Below are 23,258 nucleotides of genomic sequence, written 5' to 3'. Positions count from 1 at the left end.
AGACAGGAGATAAATGAGTGGACAATGAGTTGGTGGGAAGAGCAATTACTTATTGGGAAGAACACATGGACAGGAGAGGAATAGTAAGTGTAGACATCAGGGCAGTCTGGGTGAAAATCAGTGAAAAGTAACATGGAACTTGGATGGAGCAAGAACGCGGTGAAGATCTGAGGTAAGAGATGGGAAAAAATGTCCTAACTGGCAATAGTGTCTACATGATTTTTGTTTCTGTTTTCACACTGACATGTTTAGATAAAAACAGGAAAAACAAATTCTCATATAGAAACTTTGTTTTATTCGACTGATGGCAGGATGTGCACTGAAGTGATTCCCAACAGATACTCTTTGCATGTTGGGGAAGAGTTAACGGAACACAGACAGCGTAAGTATGGCCAAATGGACGAGCTGGCTGGCTGGCAGGAAGTAACAGGGTGTACGCTTCTTTTTGATTGGCTCTAATTATGATCTACTGCCGTGCCTCCCAGGGAACTGCTGACTGCACGATGTGTTCTGAGTGTGTGCATTTGTGTGCGTGCAGTTTTTTCTGTGGTGAATCCTGAGTTTCACGGAAAGTAGGGCATCGCGGCGTGTTGAGAAAAGGATATTGTTTGTGTTGACGTAGGGTGTCCATATGGTAATACTATCTGTGGTGACTAAGCAAAGATGCTGTGCATTGGTGCAGTTTTATGTAAAATAATTTCCAGTTAAAGTATTACAGAATAAGTTAGAGAATAGGCAAAAAGCAAAATTGACATTTTTGGTGGTCTTGAAATCGGTTTGGTAGAAAATGACATGAGGGTGATGTTCAAATATTAAAACAGCACAGTTTAAAAAAAAAAAAAAGATTTTTTAAGGGAAAAAAAGTTGCAAAATAATTAAGTGGAAATTTTTTGCTAATTCAGATGAGATTATGTTTGTGAAATTTAAAGTGCATGACACAAATTAGAAATCATACCAGAATGTGAACACAAGTAAAATTTGGCCTTTAGAAGTACCATAGTCTAGAAAAACTTTTTTTTTACCATTTGGGGGGGGCATTTGTAGCAATAAGCTAGGTGCTACAATACCTGTGAGCTACAAGCTCCCTGCTCCGTTTCATTCTGATGCATCCACTTGTACACGATTCTGTGTACGCTTTTTTTATTTTCCAAAATGGAATCTGGCTCAAGACTGTACAGCTGGATAGCTCCAGAGTATTCCCATTCTATATTACAAGATCTCAAATCAAATCTACAAGTGCGTTCTTTTTGACACATTTTTACCTTCATACTCCAGTATTGAGCACCATTTTTGTTGCACTGGTAATATTAGGCTGGGGTTGTAAGGGGTTGTAAGCTAGCAGTACAGAGCACAAACAAAGGGATGATGGGAAATAAAGTAAAGCTCCCTCCACACGAACAGTCCAGTCCGAAACTTAGAGGGAAATTTCCAATGAACTTCTGATGCTCTTCAGAAACTTTGTTCTAGAAAACGACTCAAATTTTGGCTAAAAACAGCATAATCAAAATGAAAAGACCACTGGGAACGTTTTTACAATAGATCAAAAGATGACTGGAGTGAGACTTTAATATTGTTCGATTTAAAAACAGCCTATTCGTTCGCACAGTTTTCAATTATATTATTTACATTCTTAGTCATCTGCACCTGAAAGAAATGTTTTTTAGCATTGTTTCCTAACAAATTCGCATTGCAATCATACCTAACTCTAAGGACTGGTGCGTATTTTTTTAAGGATTGGTGTTCTTGTCAGTCTTCATCATTTTTGTGTTTATTGTTTTCTCTGCAGAAACGGTCACAGCAGGTTTCAGTTTTCAATCATTCACAGCTGTTTGTGTCTTAGCTAATTAGTCCTCTGTGCATTGAGTGTGGTTATCATTTGCTTGTTGCCAGATCCTCTCATCTCCACCCTTTTGCAACTGAATAGTCAGGGTTTCTTTAGGTCATGTTTGCTTTAGAAGAGTTGTTATGATTCTATGTATTACTAGAAATTATCGTGCATTGTTATTATGTTAGATCTGTGTAAGGTCTGTGTTCCTTAAATGTGGGTTCTCCCCAGATGCAACAGAAAGTGTTTTCAAATCTTAGAATAGTCTGCTCCCCCCCCAACACACACACACACACACACAACACGCACACATAAAGTTTTCATTAAAAAGAAAATAAATCAACTTAGATTCATCTTATGTAACTTTAGGTGTTTCCAGGCTTTCCTCATATTTGGGAATTCAAGGTGGGGGCTTTAGCTAGAACAGGAAAGTAGTAGAGGGTGGGGTGTGTTATCTGTTAACAGTTGTGCCTCTAAACTCAAGAACATTTTTCTACTTTTACCGAATGTCTTTGGACCAGGGATGTCTAATCCATCTAATTCACATGCTGTCGTTAACTGCCATGAAATAGACCATGCTCCCCTAACCTGTGGATCTTCAAGTCTTTTTTTCCTTTTCTTTTTTCCAAGAAGAGCACAAGACAGCAAATTGGTTCCATACTACATCTCTGTAAATGATTAAAACTCTGTTTTAGAAAAGCCATTATTGTGTCATTAGTGGTTTTATACAATAGATAAAACAATGTTGATATTTGGGCCCAGCAATGGACTGGCCATCTGTCCAGGGTGAACCCCGCTTTTGACCGACGGTAGACCTCAGCATCCCTGTGACCCTGGACAGAGTGATAACTGAAGATGAATGAAAGAAAGAATATTATTGTTTACAAATTTAAAACAAGTGGTTTTATCAGCAGCAAGCTCACTGTCTACTTCACAAATATCATTTAGACTTGCATCATGATCTCCAGCAGGGCTCTCATACCTTTTGTCATTGCTGAAGAGGAGTCTGCCCCCTTCTGTCAAAAGAACACGTTTGTTCTGCTGACTCTTGAATTTCCATGGCAGCCCTCTAACTGCATAGCAACTAAAAAAGATGGAGTCAAAATAGATCCAACTCATTAAATGAATCAAAGACTATGTAAAAATGAAATGAAATTGCTTCCACCAACAGTTCCACGCACAACCTAAAAATGGCAAAATCATAATTAAAAAACCACTGGGGATACTTTTACAATAGATCAAAAGCTGATTGGAGTGGGCCTTTATCTCTTTTACTGCTGTTTATCTACAGAGTTGTTGTTTCTTGGTTTTTATGCATTTTTTACGAAGTGTCCAAGCTGTATCTATAGGATTGTGCTTTGAATGTTTTTTTCTGTTTAAATATTGACAGCACACTTTAGCTCTTTGCAACTGTTTTTCCATGTGCACCATGGAACATTTCTTAAAGAAATTGTCTGACATACCTGAATGCTTAAACCCCATGATCTCAAGCTTCTATGTACTGGTCAGCAGAAGAATTTCAAAACTTTATTGAGACGGTTCTTTAAGAGTAATGAATGAATCAGTGGTTCAATCTGAAGCTGCCGTCTGTTGCTAAAGAAAGTATTGCTGCACACTCCCAAGCATTTTATATTTCGCCACTTTATTCGAAGTGATGACGAATAAGAGATTTGATCTTCTGAAATGCTGCTCTGAAGTTGACTTTGATCTCCAGTCGTAATGGTTGGAAGCAAAATAGGGGCTTTGCTCCTCTCAGATCTCCTTTTCTGCATCGTTTCAACTGCAGCCCCAAAAAAATCTGCAAACAACTGCGCAGAAACTCCAAAGTCAAGCAAGGTGTGAATATGATCACTTAGTTCTTCCTGCGATGACAGAAGGATTCAGCTGGTTCTCTCCACATTTGCTTCAAAGTAACTTCCTGTTGCTTACTTTGTATGTCTGAACATTATGTTAAAGGAAGAGGATTAGGTACAAAGAAAATGTATTACGTCAGGTTCATGTCAACCAAAACCTTGGAATAAATACGTCAAGAAAATCCAAGTCTGTAAGTGTGAGCAGTGTAAAAGGTATAAATGTACATGTGGGAATTACACATGTATGTGTGAAGAGAAAACATGTACGTGTAAAAAAAATGAATTTGTTGTAAAAAAAGGTATGTCTGAAAAAGTAATCATGTTATAGGTATGCATGTGAAGAAAATATAGTAGAGTTTATATACAGAGTGAGAATGTGAGTGTATGTGAAGTTCAGAATTAATTATGTCCCACGTGATTCCTCATATAAAAAAACTTTTGTTTCTACCACACACACACAGCACAGAAGCAGAGATTTGTAGGCTCCACCTTGCATATGTTACTGCTGCAAAACTTCATGGTTTTACTTTAAATTAATTTTACCTTCTTCTTACTTTACTCAACAATTAAAAAGCAATTTTTAAAAATTAAAAAGTTTGGAACAAGCTGCAGTACAGCTTGTTCCTCTTAATTTCCTCTTTCTTTTTTGTGTGCTTTGTCACCCCATTATCCTTTCCATCCTATTCATTTAAGCCTTTGCTTTGCTCTGTTCATCATTCCTTCTTTAATCTTCCTTTTTTCCTTTAATCTTCTCCTTATCTTTCAGTCTGAGCTGTTCTGCATGCCAGACTTCTCCCTTCTTGACTTCTCTTTCTAATCAGTTCACTTTTCCGTTCACAGGGATGTAATAGGGTGATCATGGATGGCCCCTGTGCTGCTTTTACCCAAGTTCTCCCGCTCGCACAAACACACACCCATTCTCTTCCCCCTTTAGCAATGATGGAAGTTGGCGTTGCATCTCCTCTAAAAATTCTGCAAATGTCTTCTGTAAGAGAACGTTGGCAACCTGGCGGTCCCTAGATTAATTTGTCTCTTCAGTTTTAATCAGTGTCAGGATGGAGGAAACACACAGGGGTGCGGGAGAGGGGCGGAAAGACAAAGACTCAGGAAGGCAAGCCAGGTTCCTTCAAATGTTTGGTTAGACTCCTCTGATTTATTATAAGTTCCTGAAGAGTATTTAGCATCTTTTGTCTACAAGTTAATTCACTGAATTCTTAAGGGCCGATTCCAATGCCTCATGATGCATCACAGGGATCTTTGAACTTGAAGAAAATCTTAAATAAATGTTGCTGTTCACCTTTAAATATATCCCTACAGGGGTCGCCACAGCGAATCAGCTTTCACTGACTTGCACAAGTGGTTTTTGGCAGAGACTTTTACGCCCAATGCCCTTAACTGACACAATACTGTAGTTTATCCGTGCTGGGGACCGGCACAGGATAAACAGTTGTGCAGTTTATGCAGTAGCATAAAGGGTTTTGCCAGAGAATAATGTTCATTGTGCTCATAAAATCTTAAATAAAAGCTTTATAATAAAAAAATAAATCCTGATCTGTAAGCTTTTATGAAAGATTTCTTGGTTACTTGATTATAAAAAAAATAAAAGTCGTTACAGTAAAAGTAATAAGAAAGTGAAAGTGCTCATGGTACTTTAAACAGCTCACAGGGTGCCTTAATTCTGCGCTGCACCAAAAAGCTACACATCCAGCGTGCAGCTTTCATTTAATTTAGATAAAGAGACAGCAGATGATGTGGGGGCTGCTGATATAGGAAGTGCAGAAATATGAGCTTTCATGGTTGGGCAGTGAAACAGTGAATCATAAAGTCAAAGTCACATCATCTGAGTTCCATGGCACAGGAAGAAATGTTCTCATTTCGCTGTGACAGCTTTTGACTATTTTGCTAATGCTATCTCAATAAAAGTGTGTACAAAGGCTCAGTGGGTTTTGAGCTTGTCACAGTCTTTGTAAAAGGCCATTGTGTCCTTTGGTAGACAAATTTGTGGAAGAAATTCTTCAAAACGTTGAAAGTTTCAAACCAATCTTAAGAATATCATTGCAGAACATGAGAAAAGTTTATGCAGCTGACATTAAAAAAATTGTGGCCTCCCGGAAATAAAAGAGAATTTGGAGTTTGTCAGGTGATTATAGGCACAAATTTAAAAAAAAGTTAGTGTGACATTTATACAATTTGCTGCAAAAAGTGTTATTTCATGATTTTTCTACCAATGAATGCCTTTAATTCTGAACGTTGTAAAGAAGCAGTAACACTGTTAGGATCAGCTTTTCAGTTTTTTCCTTAGTTTTATTTTATTTGTTAGTTTATCATTCAGTCTTTTTTTTTTTCAGAATTAGTTCAGATTTTCTTCCTGCATTTATCTTAGGTGAGCCATACCTAACCATTATTTATTTTTATTTTAAACACGAAGAAAACCGTAAGAAAGTTGTTCTCTCTTTAAAAGAACCAACAAAGAATGAATCCCGAAGTTCTAAGTGAATATTAACATTGCAAAAAAAGAGGAAAGTCTGTCAAGTTCCGCCTTTTCTTTCTTGAGTTAAACTCGTGATGATGACATAGCGAGGGATTTGGTCATGTGACAAGTCACAAAAGCCTCTTTACTCTCTTGAATGCAATGAACTAATCAGAACTTCTCCTTTAAAAAAATAACCTTTTCCTTTCTGACATTGGGTTCAAAACTATCTTTAAAAAGTAACAATATAGGCCTGTGTTTATTTAAAAAATATATATATTGAAATGTAATATATAAATGGATATTTAAAAAAAAGTGGAGTTGGGACATTTAAATAATTTTTTTTAAAAATGTATGTTCTGTTGGTTTCCTTACTCATAAAGTCAACATTAGTTGTTTACATCCATGTTCTATGGTCTTTACCAGAGAAACACATTTTACAGCTCTGTTCTTTCTTAACTACAGTCTACAAACTCAATATTTCTTCAACATTGTCCCACAAAAACATGAAATTAAAACTTTCTGGACAAGACTAGAATACCAATCAGGATTTTGAGTTAAAACGATGCCACTGTTGTAAAGAAATTTAATTAAGCTGCATGTCATTGTTTTTCTTGTTGAGAAAAAAGCAGATGTATAAAAAATGTCTGTTCCACCCCCACCTACTTTTGCTTAATTAATTTTTGGTTAACAGAATCTCTTATCTCTCCCAGCTGCTGCATCTGTCAAAATAATGAGACTTCTGGAGCAAAAGGACATTTCTCTTTAGTCGTAGTAGAAATTCATATAGGTAAAGTTCGGATTATTGTGAAATACATTTAATGTTTTTACATTTTATTTTATTTTTAAGGAATAATATAAGCATTCTCCAGTATTATTGTACATCATAGCAAATATTGGAAACTTTGGCCCTTCCACACCTATTTTCTGGGCAAAATCTTTATAAGAGCTTTGATCCTAAACTTCATTTCTTTTGGGAATATCTCAGTGTCAGCTTCATCTTCTTAATTCATGGTTCCCTGTTGTCACAAAGTAATCTTCATCCTGATCCTCACTTCCTCTACACCTGTCCTTCTATCTTCCATATTATCTTTGACCCATGTCTTACTGCTACATGGATGTTTTAGAGGTCTCAGCCTGGAAAAGCCTGTTCATTTGTCACCAAACTGAGTTTTAGGTCTTTGCAGGTCTGTTCACTTTCTGCCTGTTTGATGACAAGGGAGTCAGGGGTTTCTTCGTGTATTGGTGCCTTTGTTTTTTTGAATTTTTCAACTGTTTCTCCTGAGATTTCTGTGCAGACTTTGTACAACATTTGTGCAAAGCAAGACTCGAGGGTTGTATGTGGCTCTGAGGACATCCAAAAGTGGCCCCAGCAGTAATGAGAAGTGAACAGATGAACACTTAAGAGGCCAATTCACAACAAAGACACCCCGAATGTATCTCCAGCAACACAAGCATTATAAGGTGAGAGAACTCTATAAGGGCAGCTGTGGCTACATCAGTAGCTCACCATCACCAAGTATGAATGAGGAGTGAATGAATAATTGACACCTTGTAAGGGCTTTGGGCGTCTGGAAATCCATTACTATCATGTAAATTTCCTGTGCCAGCATTCTGATTGCTGCTGGAAAGAAGCTGTTGTGGAAGCGTGTGGTGTGTGCGTGGATGCTTTCGGGCCTGCGACGTCTGAGGTTGTGGCCTGAGTCCACACACTGGATCAATGCGTGGGCATGTGGTGTCTGTCTTTAATGATCTTTGTCACTGTCTCTGTCAAGCTGTAGTTTAGGAACAGAATCCGGGCGTACGTGTTTTTGGTGTCCAAGGGTGGAGTGAAGTGCCAGGGTCACCGTGTCTACTGCTGATCTGTTAGAGCGGTAGGCAAACTGGTGGGGGTCTACTGGTTCGTCGACCAGGGAGTTGATGTGGGACAGAACCAGCTTTTCCAGGCATTTGATTGCTCCAGAAGTGAGAGCCACGGGTCTCAGGTCGTACCTCAACATTTTCCTTTCATAAGCCTCCTCTACTGCACTCTCCCAAGGTACTCTGAGCTCTATGATGTATACGAGCTTGAGGGTGGATGACCACAGTACAAGGTCTGGTCGAAGGTTGGTGGATGCAACTTCCTGTGGAAAGCAAAGTTTCTTGTCCAGGTCCACCAGCATTTTCCAGTCCCGTGCTCTACCCAGCTGTCCAATGTCAGCCGCCGATGAGATGATGCTTAAGGAAAGGCGCTCACGCTTGTTCTCTGTCTTTCCAGCTCTGTTGCCAGACACCTTAGCACCACATTGTGTCGCCAGGTGTAACGAGGCTGATCTTACATCCCACCAAGATGTGCTTCAATGTTGCTGGGCTTTGACATAAAGAGCATGAGGGGTCTTTTCCATACCACTGGTTTGATACTTTATTTATCCCACAATGGGGAAATTCTTCTCCGCATTTGACTCATCCCCAGCTGAACCGCACTCAGGAGGCAGTAGCATTAAGGGTCTTGCCCAAGGGGCCCCATTGGGTGATGTTAATTGCTCGCCGTTGATATGGTTCATTGTTTATTCCCCTCCGGGAATCGAACCCCAGTTCCCTGCGTGGTAGCCTTTCAGTGCGTCTAGGTTTGCAGGAGAAAGCAAAACATCATGGGTAGCCCTAATTATAAAGCTTGCCCTGGACGCCTCCATCTCCCACAGTTCTTTCCAGCAGAGCTTCCTCTTCTCCACTCCTTCCCACCGCATCCACTGACTTTGCTTTGCCTGGGCCACGGCTTGAGCACACCTTCCTGCTTCTTCTTCCCGGCATATCTCTTGGACCACCAATCTATGCCTCTCTGCTGGGTTGGCCTTCCTCCAGGAAGGTGCGCTAAGCCAACTCAATGTTCTTGTGAAGATTTCCTAACAGCTGTACTGTGCAAGCCTTGGTCGTAGTCAGAGTAGTGAGGTCATCCATGTAGGTCCTGACCGGTGGAAGCCCCAGCCCAGGTCTTATTTGTTGTCCACCAACCTCCTATTGAAAAGCCTGTATTATGACCTCTATGGCAAGAGTGAATGCCAGTGGGAAGATGGTGCAGCCAGCCATCATTCCCACTTCCAGGTGTTGCCACACAGTAGTGTACTCTGCCTTCATCACACACAGTTGGATATCCTGAAAGTAGGCCTTTACTAGGGTTGTAAAAGCTGGTGGGACTCTGAAACAATCAAAGACTGTCCACAGTAACTTGTGGGGGACTGAGCCAAATGCGTTTTCAAGGTCCAGGAAAACCACATGGAGATCTGTTCTTTCTTTCTTGACAAGCTGAATCTGATGCCAGATGATGCTAGCGTGTTCTACACATCCTGAGAAGCCTGGGATCCCTGCTTTTTGGATTGATGTGCCAATCAAGTAGTTGCTGCGCAGGTAGCTTGTTAGCCTATGAGCCAACACACTGAACAAGATTTTTCCCTCAACATTTAGGAGACTGATCTGGCGGAACTGGCCGAGTTCTGAGGAGTATTTCTCCTTGGGAATGAAGATCCTTCCTGCTCTCCGCCAGGATGTTGGAATCTCCTTCTTTATCCACACAACTTTCATAAGTTTCCAGAGGAATTGCAGGACACCTGAGGCATTTTTGTAGAGCCTGAATGAAACTCCATTGGGGCCTGGAGCTGATGCGGCCCTTGCCCTATGCACAATTTTGACAACTTCACTCATCCCAATATCCTGAACAAAGTTCTATAATAGAAATGTATATATATTAAAAATTCTGATGAGTGGCATAAATTGCAAATTTGCAAATTGCAAATGGCAATCTTTATTCCGTCTGGAAAAAAATGTCAGATAAAGGTGAGTTCTGATGGCAGAAAACGAAGACCCCAAAGCCATCAACCCCCTGTTATTTCTGTCTGTTCGTCTTCACTTTAATCATTTCCTGCGTGCAGTAATTTCAGGATTTCCAGTAAAGAAAAACGCAAACACTATAAGGCCTTTTGTGACAACTGATTTGGGCTAAACACTGTAATCTGCTTGATAATAGCACTGGGTAACACTTGCATTTTTTTAGTCTTGCAGAGCAAGGCAGTTTTATAGAAATTGCAGAATCAACGTGCAATAAGAAAATTGACCATTCAGCCCTGAAGACACAATTCTAGATTATTGTGAAAGAAAGGTATTAATGATTGTGACTGCTGGCATTTCATAGGAAAGTCTCTGTGGCATTTGTTATAAACACACCAGTTTAATGCATTAAATTTTACCCAAATTATGTTTAGGTGTTTTTTGGTTTTTTTATGCTAGTCTATTTTCCACCCCTCAAATGGATAATGAAGCATGCAAAAATTTCTATTGTTTTAACTTAATTTAGTTATTTTTGGTTAAATAAGAGCATTCACCATCTCTGTTTACTTTGCACTGAGGGACTCAACAACAAGACTGAAAAGTGACATTGGTGCAGAAAAGCTGGGGAGAAAAAAGACTGAGACTAAGCAGGCGTCTGCTTTTTACAGCTTAGGTTGAGGAGAACAGGAAAATTAAAGGATGAAAAGAGGGAAGCTGCAAACATTTTACCTGTGAATGAGAGGCATTTAGCAAACATGAATCAGGCTGAGCACAAAACCTGCAACATGGCTGGATAGTTGATGATTGATTTTTTTCTTGAAAAATAAGCTATGTAAACATGATTCCCTGGATTTTCCAGAGTTGTTGTTCGCTCTCCTTTTTATATGTCCCCATGTCCAGAGTGTATTTTCTGGATGCTAAAGAGCTCAAAATCACCCTAACTTTTCACAAAAAATATAATTGTTTTGTCTATTTTTAAGTAAAACCTCAAAAGAAGAAAACGTCTGGGCATTGGATGAATATTAATGGTGTCATGTAAGTGCATAGTCATCTCCTCATCTATGCAACTGAAATTTGATGTCAGATGAGTTAATGAGACCATTGGGATGGGATGTACCGGTATGTGTGTTTAGAGAGCAAAAGGAGTAGGAAATGTGTGAAAACTGTCACATTTTCACATTTTTGAGCCCTCCTGTTAAAACCAACCTTTTTACTGTCATAAAGGTAGAACTACCACATGGTTGTTATGAGATGTCAGTGGAAATGTGGGGAAAAAAAGCAAACAGTGATGTGATAAGAGCCATTCACAACTATATGTAAATTACTCTACAGCCAAATGTTTGGATGGATCAAACTGGATAAAATGTTTGAGGGAATTTTGGAGCAAAATTGTGAAGAAAAAAAAAAAAAAATATATATATATATATATATATATATATATATATATATATATATATATATATATATATATATATATATATATATATATATATATATATATATATATATATATATATATATATATATATATATATATATATATATATATATATATATATGTGTATGTGTGTGTGTGTGTGTGTGTAAAGGTGGTATTTTTTTGTTGCTATGGGATGTCTTCTTTCTGTTAAAGCGATTATTTTCTGCTCCAATTTCCACTTTTGTTTACTTAGAAGCCTCCGATGAGTGCTCGCTTTTTGTCCAAAACTTCAGCAATCAGGAAAAAAATTTCAAAAGCTGCATGATGGAGTAAAATCAATTCGCTTTTAAGTCCGAAACAAGTTTGTTGCTTTAGGATGAAGAGTGAAAGCGAGATGTGAATATGATGGTCTGATTTTCTGCCTCTTTCTTCAAACGTGGACAGAAGTCTCATTTAAGAGTTTTTTTTTTATCCTTTGGAGAAAGACTTAGTCGAGAGCTCTGACTGTCTCCAGAGTACAGAAATTAAGGATGTTGATGTGCAAATCAGACATATTGATTCTCATCAGAGAAGGAAGAAAGTATCTGCTTTGAGGACAAAGACGACAATCAGCAGAAAGAGAGTCGTGACAGCGTAAATGGACCGTGGTTATCTTCACAGGAGTCTCTGCTCATCTGTCCGTCCAGTATTTTTCATGCATTAGTGATAAAAGGACTTCTGTGAGGCTGTCAAGCTTGAAAATAAACAACATTTGCATATTGAAATGTTAATATAAATGTCTTATTATAATGATAACAACACAAAATCTCTCTTCGGAAGTCTTTGCAAACACATTTTATGCTTTACGTCTCAAAAACTGTCAAGTAACTTTACGACCTATTACATGTTCATTCAAGCTTTGTGTGCACACCACTTTTATTTAACGCAAAGTGCTACAACATATTCATCAAATATACTGTTAAAAATCAAATAAATAGAAAAAAGGTTTTCCGGGGGCCGCACAGAACAAAATAAGGTTCCATCTCATTGTTATTGATATGAAAATGACTTATGTATCCCTTTTTTATTTTACAAAATACTGTACCAAGATCATCTTTGTCTTGAAATAGCCACACTGGCATGTTAAGACCTTGGATATCAATAATAAGCTCTAATTCTGACTAAAATGTTGGCTTTGAACCCTCCCACTTAAAATTGGCTGACCAATATGATTCCAGAAGCACAATACTGAGTACACCACAAATGAACCAGGACAAAACCCGTCTCCAAGTTGAAAATGATATACCTCCAAATGGCTTTTAATTCTGCAATATAAAACAATTTGAAGTGGTGTATGGTGGTAGTAGAAGAGTGGTCTGGGGCTGCTTTGGGACTTTGGAACCTGTCATCAGGAAGATTGCCACGTTTGGAACTTGCCACCTGCTCCTCATGATGTCATCAGAGATCTTGCCAAACACCGGTTACATCATGTGTTTGAGATCCTTTCCACTGTTGCCCCACCTCTAGATCATAGTGGTCTTTTACTCATTCCAGCACTATTAATGTCAAGCTTAGTTTAGGTTGCTGAGGTTAGGCTCCAAACCACAAGTTGTCAGTCGGAATTCCTGACATGTGCCTGTTCAACAATGAGTTATCTTTATGTAGTTCTGCCCACTGCCTGTTTTGACCTCCAGTTCCTTCACCAATTTTCCAACCATTGCCTGTCCCCAACTTTGAGAACGCCGTTTTTGAATCACTGCTTCTGATCACAAGTGTCAAGACACTCTACCTCCTACTAGGCTACAAATACCTCCTTACCTCACAGAAGCCATTTAGGCTCATTAGCACACTGGTCAGCAGAAGTTAGTCTTTCTACAAAAGAAACACATTCGGATCCCTTCAGATTACCCATTATGGATGGCACCATAAATGTTGTGCCCCCAGGTTCTAAAACAAGCAACACATCAGAAATATGTCTAGTTGAAGAAGAATCAAGTAAGGGCTTTGAGGTGATCTATTCAAAGTTCAACCTTAAATCTGATTGCGATGGAATGTCACAACCCTCAATAAAAGGTTTTAAACTTTTAACAAATGTGCAGATTATTTTTGGAAAACTACTAACTCAGTTTGACCAAGTATTAAAGTATTTGACCAAGTATAAAAGCATTAAAAAAGCATTTACTGTGTAAAATGCAGACAAAGGGCTTGTTTTGCAACTTTAAACAAAACAATGTTTAGACTTCATAGCTTTATTTTAAAGAATCTAGTTTTGCAAAGAACTCTGTTAAGCCAGTTCTTCTGCCCTTTACACCTTGAGATGATCAGCACTGCATTTAAATAGTTGCATTTTTTTGGACTCACTGTAAATATAAACTTAAAATGTATGCTTATCTGTCACAATTGAGTAACACATGAATTGCTTCTTGAGATTGAAACACGTTGCCCTCTACTGTTTCTAATGCTGAAGACGTGCAACATAAGTTTTACAATGCGTGCTGTGAAGCAAATCCACCTTTCATCCTGTAGCAAGAGTGTGATCATTCCCCGACCACTTCCACTGAATCCTTTTCAAGTGACATTTAAGGAAAGATCAAGTTTCTCTCTTAGTCTCTGGCAAAAGAACTGCATTAGCATTCAGCATGTGTGCTCCCTGGCTCTAACTGCAAGCCCTCCATTCACGACGGCCACACGACTGTGGAAGATATGAGTACAAACTGCCCTGCACCAACAACAGTGATCTTCAAGTGTTGACATTTGGGATTGATGTCGCTATCTTTTTCCTGACTTTTTTGTGATTTTGGGGGATGTTGTAGGGCCACTTATCATTTTTGTTCAACACTTAAAAAAAAGGTTCAAACTCAAGCGCAACATTGAAAAATGGGACCTGATCTATATTTTTGCCCATAAAAGAGAAGGTGGGAAATTATTCTTTTTCTTTAAAAAAAAAAAAAAAAAGCCTTGATAGACAAGATAATGAAAAAAAAATAAGAGTGACAGCATTTCAGGCTGCATCCAGATTTAAAAAGAAACCATCTTAAAAACAATCAACGTGTGAGTGTACACTAACACACAGAGGTACAGACACAAATGGAGTTACATTATCAACATATGACAAGAATTTTCTACAAAAATGTATCTACCAATCTGCACTTTTTGCCTGTCAGCGCGTAATCAACCAATCAGATTTGATTTATGCAAGTAAGAAAGATCTTTGTTCCTTTCTCATTAAGTTTCACAATTAAACGTATGATAACCTGTTAAAATTTACTGTCAGTCTATTATTTCTTTATGCCTAACTTGCCAGTGAACTGAACGATTAACTAATGTTTTATAAATGTGGTTTGACAAGCCATACACCCTTTAAGCTTACTAGCTAAGAACCAGATGTGTGTGCAACAACGCTCATGGAGGTTTTTTTTGTTTGTTTGTTTGTTTTTTCACTTGTCCTGTCCAACAGCTAAGCCAACAGATTAAAGCTGAAAACCTTTTGTGTTGGACATATTTTACTTTTACAACAGGGGTTATGAATCTTCTGATACACCAGATGTATGTTTAAATAAACCCCTTATGTAATTTCAGCTAAACTTTTTTCGTGTTAATTATATTTGTAAATATTTCTTGTTGGACCAGATGGAAAAGAAAAGGAGGAAAGAAGAGAGAGGGATGACAGATAACTGGGGGTGGGGTAGAAGGGGGATTATAGTAGCGAGGGTAAGATCGTGAAGCCTCAGAAAGCAACAAGTTGCTGGAGCTTTATAATCACAACTGACAGGTTAAGATGCATGAAAAATCTAAAATGGGCGGGGCTTGTCCACATGCACACACTCAAATGTTACAAACACACCTGTTGGCTCCAAAAGTGTTCACACACAAATAAGTCTACATGGATACCACTTACATTCACACACGCATACTTATGCATTCAGACTAACACATGTGAAACATTTCATTCAGTCACGCAAACTTGTGCAAAGGTGAGATAGCACCTGTGCTCGAGTGAGTGTTTATGTTCTTCTGGGGTGGATGATGGAATGTAAAAAGAGAGACAGAGCCCAGCCGCCCCCCCACCAAGGCCCCCACCGCAGCAGCGGCAGCAGCCGGGACCCCTCAACACCCGCACAGTACAGCAGATAGAGAACGCTCATGGAGTCAATGTCAGGAAAACGCTCTCTTGTCTTCGGGTGTGTGTGTTGTTTTTTGAGAATACCAGCAACAACAATAACAAAAGCAATAATAATAATAATTCTTTCATTCATCATCTAAAACCGTTAAATCCCTTTTGGGGTCGCTTGGCTGCTGGAGCCTATCCCAGCCACTTATGTGAAAGGCAGGTCACCAGTCTGACACAGGGCCACAATCCCACACACACTCCCATTCCCACCAAGGGACAGAGTAACCAATTAACCTATGAAGCATAAGTCCCTGGGGGAACCCACAAATGGACGAGGAGAACATGCATACTCCACATAGGGAAGTCCAACCATAATAATGATGATTCATTCATTTATTCATTCATTCATCATTCATCTTCTTCTGTTTTGTCCCAATTTGGGGTCACAGGATGCCAGAGGCCAATCACCGCCAATTGTGCGCGAAGGCAGGGGACACCATGGACAGGTCACCAGTCTTTTGGAGGGCCACAATAACACATTCACTCTCACACTCACACCTAGGGACAATTTAGAGTTGCCAATTAACCTAGCCAGAGACCCCAGAGAAAACCGGGGAGAACATGCAAACTCCACACAAACAGGTCCCCCATTGGTGTTCTGGTTCAGGTCCCCCAGCCGGGACTTAAACCGGGGGCCTTCTTGCTGTGAGGCACGGGCGCTAACCAATGTTCCACCGTGCAGCAATAATGATGATGCTGATAATGATATTATTATTATTATTATTATTATTATTATTATTATTATTATTAATAATAATAATAATAATAATAATAATAATAATAATAATAATAATTTTTTTACATTTTTGTTTTACACTAACATGTTTGGTGGCTCTCTCCAGCTGAATTTGAAAGACACTTAGGTTTCACCTTGTTTTCTTTTTCTGCCGGTTGAAACTGCGGGTAATATTTTAATTTGGGAAAAAATAAATAAATGAACAACCTTGATAATAAATAAATTACCATTGCATTATTATTCTTGAGTGTAACAGTGGAATGTATTTTCTTTTTGTAGGAACCTTTTGTTTTGATCGCAGTTTTCCACCGGCGCACTCTGCTTGTAGAACTTCCGATGACGTCATTTCTCCCCGCGTGAACGCTAGTACACGTGAGGAAAATCGAAGCGTCCAAAACAATTAACTTTTCTTGGTTGTTTGGAAAGATTTGCCCTCTTTATGGTTATAGCCGTAAACACGATGGAGTCTGCAGAAGAGGAGTCGCTTCTCGGCCTGGATTCAGAGGAAGAAGGCAGCGAGTTATCGGATGGAGAGGTGAGTTTTTATGCTAACCGGACTCAAGCTCTGATAGTTGTTCAGCTAAAAGTTATCATTATATGATGTACGCTTTGGGGATTTGTTTTCCCCTTTTTTAAAAAATTGGTTAAAGTTATTGTCTCTGAAAGATTTGGTCTAAGTGATTATTCTAATTTACGAAAGGTAATGTATTAATTTATTTAACTGTAGCTTCAGGAAGCCTTCACCAAAGGGTTGCTGAAACCTGGAATGAACGTTCTGGTGGATAAATCTAAGAAATTGGTAAACAATGTGGTAAGTTGGTTTTCTTACAGTTTTAGTTACACCTGTGATGAAGCTACTACTCTTAAATTAAGAGAAAAAAAGTGTATTATTTATAGTGCATTTATGTGAACATGTTTAATGGCTGCAGGAGGGGTTAAAAGAGTGTCTTGCTGACTTCCGGAAAGACCTCTCCTGGGTGGAAAGGTTAGACCTCAGCACTCTTCCAGTCTTATCCCAAGTGGAAGGGAAAGTTCCTGCTGAGATAAATGGAGGACCGGATGCAGAGGATGATTTCCAGAGGGAGATGTTCTTGTAAGTGACCACTGTGTTCTAGACCTCGGGTTCAAAGTATTATCATAATCTGGGTTCGGTTATCACATTTGCAAAACATTTCTTTACCCTGTCATAATTGCAATCTGCAATTTGTTCTTACACATTTGTACGACTGCATGTCATTGTTGATCCTAATTTAGAGCTTTGACTAAAGATACTCCACACACCCAATAAACCTGACATTGGTGCTGGTAAAAACACATCATGCGTGTTTTTATTTTTTTCTAATAAAATGACATTTCAAAATATTGAGCTCAGGATTCAGATTTGAATTTTTTTTTAAATCACCGGTGGGAATATTTTGTAACAGGATTTTGTAATGGTCATATGGTGTTCTAGGCTACAGCTTTTTTTTCTTTAAAGGAACTTTTTTTAAAGCAACCATTTACAGTTTTCAGAAACGGGAAAAAAAAGAGTTATTGAAGTTTTGATCTAATGAGGAAAAACAAATGACCAGGTTTGTGTGTTTGTGTTAAACTGAAGTGATGGCTGTTTAAACTGATGATGTCATTTGTTTTGTTTTCTTTTACAGTTACCGTCAAGCTCAAGCCACAGTCCTGGAGGCCCTCCCTCTCCTGAGGAAGCATGACATAAACACCAGAAGGCCTGATGATTACTTTGCAGAAATGGCCAAGTCCGATCAGCACATGCAGAAGGTGACTTGCTTTCATTCATGCTAAAGGGGGTGTGCTTTCTAACATGTTCTAAGCTCCAAACATTAATCATGGATAGTACTTGGCAGGAATGTGGCTTTCTGTTTATTTGTAGCAGATGTCTGATAGAAAAGTTAAGCTGGACCTTTGTAATATGGATGGCTGTGGACCCATAAAGACTAAAAAGCTTTAGGAAGATGCAAATTCATGAAGAAATGGCTTGAAAAATATGGATTACTTGTGTTGATTGTTAGTAATTACTATAGCAAACTGCACAGTTTGCTGAAAGACATAGATGTGGCACAGAAAGGGTCAAGCGGATCAAAACGCATGTGTAGAGAAAGAAATAGCCAGACTCCAGCTGTTTGTTTCATTTTCTTTGTACGGATTTGTAGGTTTTAATTGTTCTTTAGAAGGTTTTCAAATTCACTTCTGTAAATCTGTGGAGACCCTGTAATAGGTTTGTGAACAAAATGCAGTCTTTTACTTTACAGGAGTTGGAAAACAGGAACAAACCTGTTTTGTTTTGTTTTTGTTTTCCAGATCAGGCAGAAGCTGACCGCAAAGCAGATGATTTTGGAAAAGTCTGAAAAGGCCAAGAAACTGCGGGAGCAACGGAAATTTGGCAAAAAGGTTTGTTTTTGCTGAGACTTGTTCTTAACCGCCTCTCACTCTGTAGATACGAAGACGTGTTTGTGCTCCAAATGGTGAGGGAACCTCTGTCTGATTGTTTGCCAGGTCCAAATAGAGGTGATCCAGAAGAGACAGAAGGAGAAGAAGGCTATGATGTCTGCTGTAAAGAAATACCAGAAAGGTGAGGACTTGGGTTTTGTTTCTGTGGCCATGATATGTACTTTGTAATTGTTAAATGCCAAATCTGATGCATTCTTTTACATTTTCTTATTCCAGGAATGTCAGATAAACTGGACTTTTTGGAAGGAGACCAGAAGATGGGTAATAATTCTTCAGGAGGTCCCAGTAAAGCAGTGAACAAAAAAGGGTAAAGCTTCTCCCCTCTGCTTTTTTCCTCTTTTGCTTCTGTCATATTTTCTCTAAATTCCTCTGGTTTTCCCTTGGATTCTTCAGCCCCAGTGCTAAGCGGAAATACAAGGACCAAAAGTTTGGTTTTGGAGGCAAAAAGAGCGGGAAGAAGTGGAACACCAAGGAGAGCTACAACGATGTTTCTGGTTTCAAAGCCAGAGTGGCGCACGCCAAGGGAGGAAAGAAGGGCAAACAAGGAAAACAAAACGTGAGCCACACAGACAAAACCAAAGATGCATTTATTTATCGTTAAATAATTTGTCAAGTTGATGTAACCCGAATTTTTCTTCTGGGCTTTCAGAAACGTCCCGGCAAATCTGTGCGCAAGAAGATGAAAGGCCGCTCGTAAACACCGGCTGGACCTGGACTGTGGTTCTGATCGGAACCTTTTTCTGTCTTTCCAGAGAGACTTGATGGAGACTCACTCATGTGGACTCGTATGGAAGATTCAAACCGCAAAGAGACACAAAAAAAACCCACAGAGTGAACTGCTTAGAGATATTTTAGAACTGTTTTAATCATCAGTGACGGTGTCTCAGCATTTTCAATACTCAAAGCTCATCGGTATCTGAATAAACCTCAGCTGTGATGCTACATTCTCCAAATACTGTTCCCATCTTGATCGGCTCCTGTGTGACATCACGAGTTGTCATTTTTGCCCCTTTCCCCCTCATTAGCACCCGGATGAAACCGCTGAGGGATTTCTCAGCAAGAGGCAGAGCGGACAAACACATTTGAGCCCCTCTGTGTGTTTGTGGTTTATTTAGCCGTTTTTCTGGCATGTTCTGCATGTTTGGTGACATCGGTGCTGACGCGGTGGAAATGAAATCTTTTATCTTGGTGGATCAGTGGGATCTGGAGAGAAGAAAGGACAAAATGAGTTCCTCTAGGACCATTTGAAAGTGCAGAGACTTTAATAGAAACATAGAAACAAACTGCACTCTTAACTATTTAGATTTTCTTCAGATTTCTGTGACAAACACTCTGACATTTTTGCTCCAGTGATAATGTGGGGGGTTAAATGGCATCCCACTATTTTTTTAATTCAGCTTTTTTTCTTTAAGAAACCTATTAAACTTTTTTCAATCCACATGAGTGACATCAAGCTACTGTTTAGACTGTGGTCATCGCCGATCCAGAACGTTCAGGACATGCGTCACTGCAATGGTTTTAGCTGCAAACATCCAGAAGTTGGTGCTGCAGTAAATGAGTTCCTGTTCTTGGATGTAGCAGGATCTTATTGTGGCACATCCATGCACTCAAAACGTCCAAATACGCCGTCTGCCATGAAAACCTTTGGAGAGAGAACCTCAGATGAAGTGTGCTGTTTGATAAGGACAAACTGCAGTCCAGTCATGACCCTCATGAGGACGAGCGTACAGAGGAACTTCAGTCCGTTTCTGCAGAAATTCTTTGATTATGGCAGCAGCTGAGGCGGATGTAGGACGACCTCAGAGTGGAAGATCCTGGATGTGACGGTTCTGGCCTGGTGTGTGTATCATTCCCCACCACGTGACTCAACATGCATCTTGATGCATAAAAGATTCAACTAGCTGCTGATATGGTACAATCTAATTCTTTTACCTGAAAGGATATGATCTATAGATAATATTTATTTGGCATTCAAAACTATCAATAAATAAAAATACATTTGAACAGAAACTTTTTTTTCTGGCAATTGTAAGCAACAAAACCAAAATGTCAATTACATAAGTGTTTCAAACACAAAAAAGTTGGAATTTGAGTTTTTTTTAGACTTGTCGTTTGTGGTTAAAATAAAAATCATTAATTTATTCAGGTATTGTTTGAAGTGCTGTTAAAAAAAAGAGTTATCACATTCCTAATTCTATTATTGCCTTTCGGTATTTGTGGCATAAGTGCGTTCAACGTACTATCAACATGTTTGATTACAATTTCAATAACCATTAAATGTTAGTAGTCAGCTCGAAGTGAGAAAGTATGGTGCACTGGGGTTCTGTCCACTATTTTTGATCATTTTGTTCTCCATGCCTCTGCTTGGTGCAGTGTGATTCATGTACAGTCCCTCTTTCCCACCCCCCTCTGGAGGAGCAGGAGTTCTTCCAGATTCCAGTTGGCTCGTCTCTGCTCCTGTCCTTGGCCATGGACCTCACCTCGGGCTCCCCCAACTCCATCTGGATGAAGTCCATCTGCTACACTATTCAGACATGTAGTTGTAGAGTTAGAGAAGCTCATTCTTCTTTAACAGTCCTGGTGGATCGCCTGTCCATCCTGGGAGAGGATTCCTCATTCATGTGGAAATCCCTGAGGTTTCTTCTTTTTTTTTTTATTCCTTCAAGAGTTCTTCCTTGCTGAGAAGGAGGGTCTAAGGGCAGGGATGCCCAGTTTAGCCTAGTCTGTTTAGTTTAGCAATCAGCTATTTAATTTTGTAACTGACTTTATCTTTAGTACAATTAGTGAAGCCTGTTGAGACAACTGTGTTGTAATCTAGGGCTAGATAAATAAAGCTGAATTAAATTCCTCGCTGTAGTTCACCTAGAGTCAATTGTAATGTTAAGTTGGTAGAAGAAAGCTTGTGATTGGACGTCTCTTTGTTCACATCACGTACATGAAAAGACAAAGACAGTAGAAAAACAACAGGAAGAGAAACTTAAAGTTTACCAGAAATCAGTTATTCCCTTATTAGGTCGATTTTATACCTTTTTTTTAACCAGTATAATCTTGTTTAATCTGTGGGTTTTAACAGATAATACAGTTACTCTCATAACTAGATGATTTTTGGAAAAGTATCTGTATCCTTGACATCCCCAGTGGTTACGCTTGTTCTGCAGGTGTTTGGATCCGCTGGTAAACTCTCAGCAGAAAAAAGCTTTCAAAAGTAATTTATGGGCAGCATAATGATGACCATCTCTGAAGTTAGAATGTCCATTTCATTCTCCCTCTTTCGTTATTAAAATGATCATGCCGTGCAGAACTGTAGTGACCTTTTTCATGAACACACCTGTGCAAAATGCTGTTTGATCAGCACCTTAACACGCCACACCTGTGTGGTGACAGGACTCAAACCTGAGACACGTGTCCACCACGTTCAAGGCTAATCATTCTTGTGAGTACAAACTTTCAATTTTTCAGGTTGACTCATAATTTAGAAGTAAAAATGTAAAGTTGATAGTTTTGTTGAGTAAATGTTGAAAGAAAAGCCTTGTTTTGTTTTGTTTACCAGAGGGCTGGACTCCCATCCTATTTCTTGGCTCTCTGTTTGTGGAGTTGAGTATTTCTTCTTGGGCACCAAGTAGGCTCTGTGCAATTCTTTAATAAAATCCGCTGCAATGGAAGTAGACACATTAAGAAAATAATAAAAAGAGATTGAGAAATAATCTTTTTTTTTTTTAAGATTGCATTCCTACAGTTTTCTGAGACTTCTTCTGGAGGTCTCCTGGACATGGGTTTGTCTGGCAGGATGTGCACTGGAAGAGAAAAGGTTATTTAATTTTAAAAATAAGCACCAATTAAGTAAAACTGAAATTTACTCCAGTTTTTCTTTTTTAAAGTAACCACAGCATGCTTGATTTAAAACCAAAAGAAGTTGCTAACATTTCCTGAAAGGGTTGATGTGGAACTTGGTGTGCTGCTTCAGAAGTTTCTCCTCTTTCTTGATCCTTTCGATGTGAATCGCGTCTTGGGCAACAACAGACGGTTTCTCCTTTTCGGCCATATTGTCATTGGCTGAAACGTAAAGCGTTTTGTAGCGGAAATCCCTGTGTGATTTGGACCCACGTTGCCTAGCAATAGCCAAACAGCTGCTGAAGTTGCAGTAGCGCGATCAGACCACCAGATGGAGACACGCAACCACTACACTACCTTTTTTTAAATCTTGTTTGTTTAACATTCTCTACTCGATAAAAAAAAAGTTTGCCAACATCAAACTGGTTTCTTAATTGTACTTCATCGTTATCAACTTTTTTTAGTGGTGTTATTTGGATATTACAATACTTTTACATCAATGGTCTTATATTTAGGTGTTGGTTTCTGTTGAATTAATTTTTGGGGCGCAGTAAGTCCTTTTATTGTATAAAGTTAAGATGTTTGAATTAACTTTTTTGTCTGTTAAAATAAAACTTTAAAAAAGTATGTATTTTGACATAACATTTAAACAAATCAATTGTTTTCTTTTTTACTTATTCCCCAATTTAAATGCAAAACTCAATGCTAAGTC

The 23,258-nt window shown here is 38.9% G+C and overlaps 2 protein-coding genes and 1 long non-coding RNA gene across 6 annotated transcripts in view; 2 read left to right on the top strand and 1 right to left on the bottom strand.

Annotated features, from left to right (window-relative positions):
- Positions 1–2,534: 2,534 nt before the first annotated feature.
- cfap144 (cilia and flagella associated protein 144) lies at positions 2,535–22,834 on the bottom strand. Of its 4 annotated transcripts, none has more exons than XR_013655553.1 (5): positions 22,637–22,824; positions 22,450–22,509; positions 22,263–22,366; positions 2,808–2,909; positions 2,535–2,674 (listed from the first exon to the last, which is right to left on the bottom strand). XR_013655553.1 is itself a non-coding variant. In XM_004068030.5 (4 exons), exons 1-4 carry the CDS (start codon positions 22,755–22,757, stop codon positions 19,823–19,825), a joined length of 381 nt encoding a protein of 126 aa, XP_004068078.1. In that variant the 5' UTR covers positions 22,758–22,834; the 3' UTR covers positions 19,563–19,822. The 4 variants fall into 4 exon arrangements, 2 of the variants coding, with proteins under 2 accessions (XP_004068078.1, XP_020558144.1); XR_013655552.1 differs by having other exon boundaries at positions 2,607–2,658; XM_004068030.5 differs by lacking the exons at positions 2,535–2,674; positions 2,808–2,909 and adding an exon at positions 19,563–19,918 and having other exon boundaries at positions 22,637–22,834.
- On the top strand, positions 16,571–19,668 carry ebna1bp2 (EBNA1 binding protein 2). The gene is made up of 9 exons (XM_023954329.2): positions 16,571–16,790; positions 16,983–17,066; positions 17,185–17,348; positions 17,902–18,025; positions 18,566–18,655; positions 18,761–18,836; positions 18,932–19,022; positions 19,109–19,271; positions 19,365–19,668. Exons 1-9 carry the CDS (start codon positions 16,695–16,697, stop codon positions 19,410–19,412), a joined length of 936 nt encoding a protein of 311 aa, XP_023810097.1. The 5' UTR covers positions 16,571–16,694; the 3' UTR covers positions 19,413–19,668.
- The window catches only part of LOC144991891 (uncharacterized), a 69,475-nt gene continuing 66,568 nt past the window's right edge, over positions 20,352–23,258 (top strand). Inside the window, exon 1 of the long non-coding RNA XR_013655554.1 lies at positions 20,352–22,148. This is a non-coding gene — a long non-coding RNA (uncharacterized LOC144991891). The remainder of the gene's footprint in view (positions 22,149–23,258) is intronic.

This window comes from Oryzias latipes, chromosome 4, assembly GCF_053564925.1.
Source record: "Oryzias latipes strain Hd-rR chromosome 4, Olatipes_Hd-rR_3.1".
NCBI classification, from domain to species: domain Eukaryota; kingdom Metazoa; phylum Chordata; class Actinopteri; order Beloniformes; family Adrianichthyidae; genus Oryzias; species Oryzias latipes.
Note: the sequence above shows the minus strand (reverse complement) of the source record. Positions and strands in the feature narration are given on the sequence as shown.

Coding starts and splice junctions, on each gene's coding strand:
- ebna1bp2 (XM_023954329.2), top strand. CDS start 16,695: ATGGTTATAGCCGTAAACACGATGGAGTCTGCAGAAGAGGAGTCGCTT. Junction 16,791..16,982: donor GCGAGTTATCGGATGGAGAG/GTGAGTTTTTAT, acceptor ATTTAACTGTAG/CTTCAGGAAGCCTTCACCAA. Junction 19,272..19,364: donor GCAAACAAGGAAAACAAAAC/GTGAGCCACACA, acceptor CTGGGCTTTCAG/AAACGTCCCGGCAAATCTGT.
- cfap144 (XM_004068030.5), bottom strand. CDS start 22,757: ATGGCCGAAAAGGAGAAACCGTCTGTTGTTGCCCAAGACGCGATTCAC. Junction 22,510..22,636: donor CATCAACCCTTTCAGGAAAT/GTTAGCAACTTC, acceptor TTTCTCTTCCAG/TGCACATCCTGCCAGACAAA. Junction 22,367..22,449: donor AGAAGAAGTCTCAGAAAACT/GTAGGAATGCAA, acceptor CTTCCATTGCAG/CGGATTTTATTAAAGAATTG.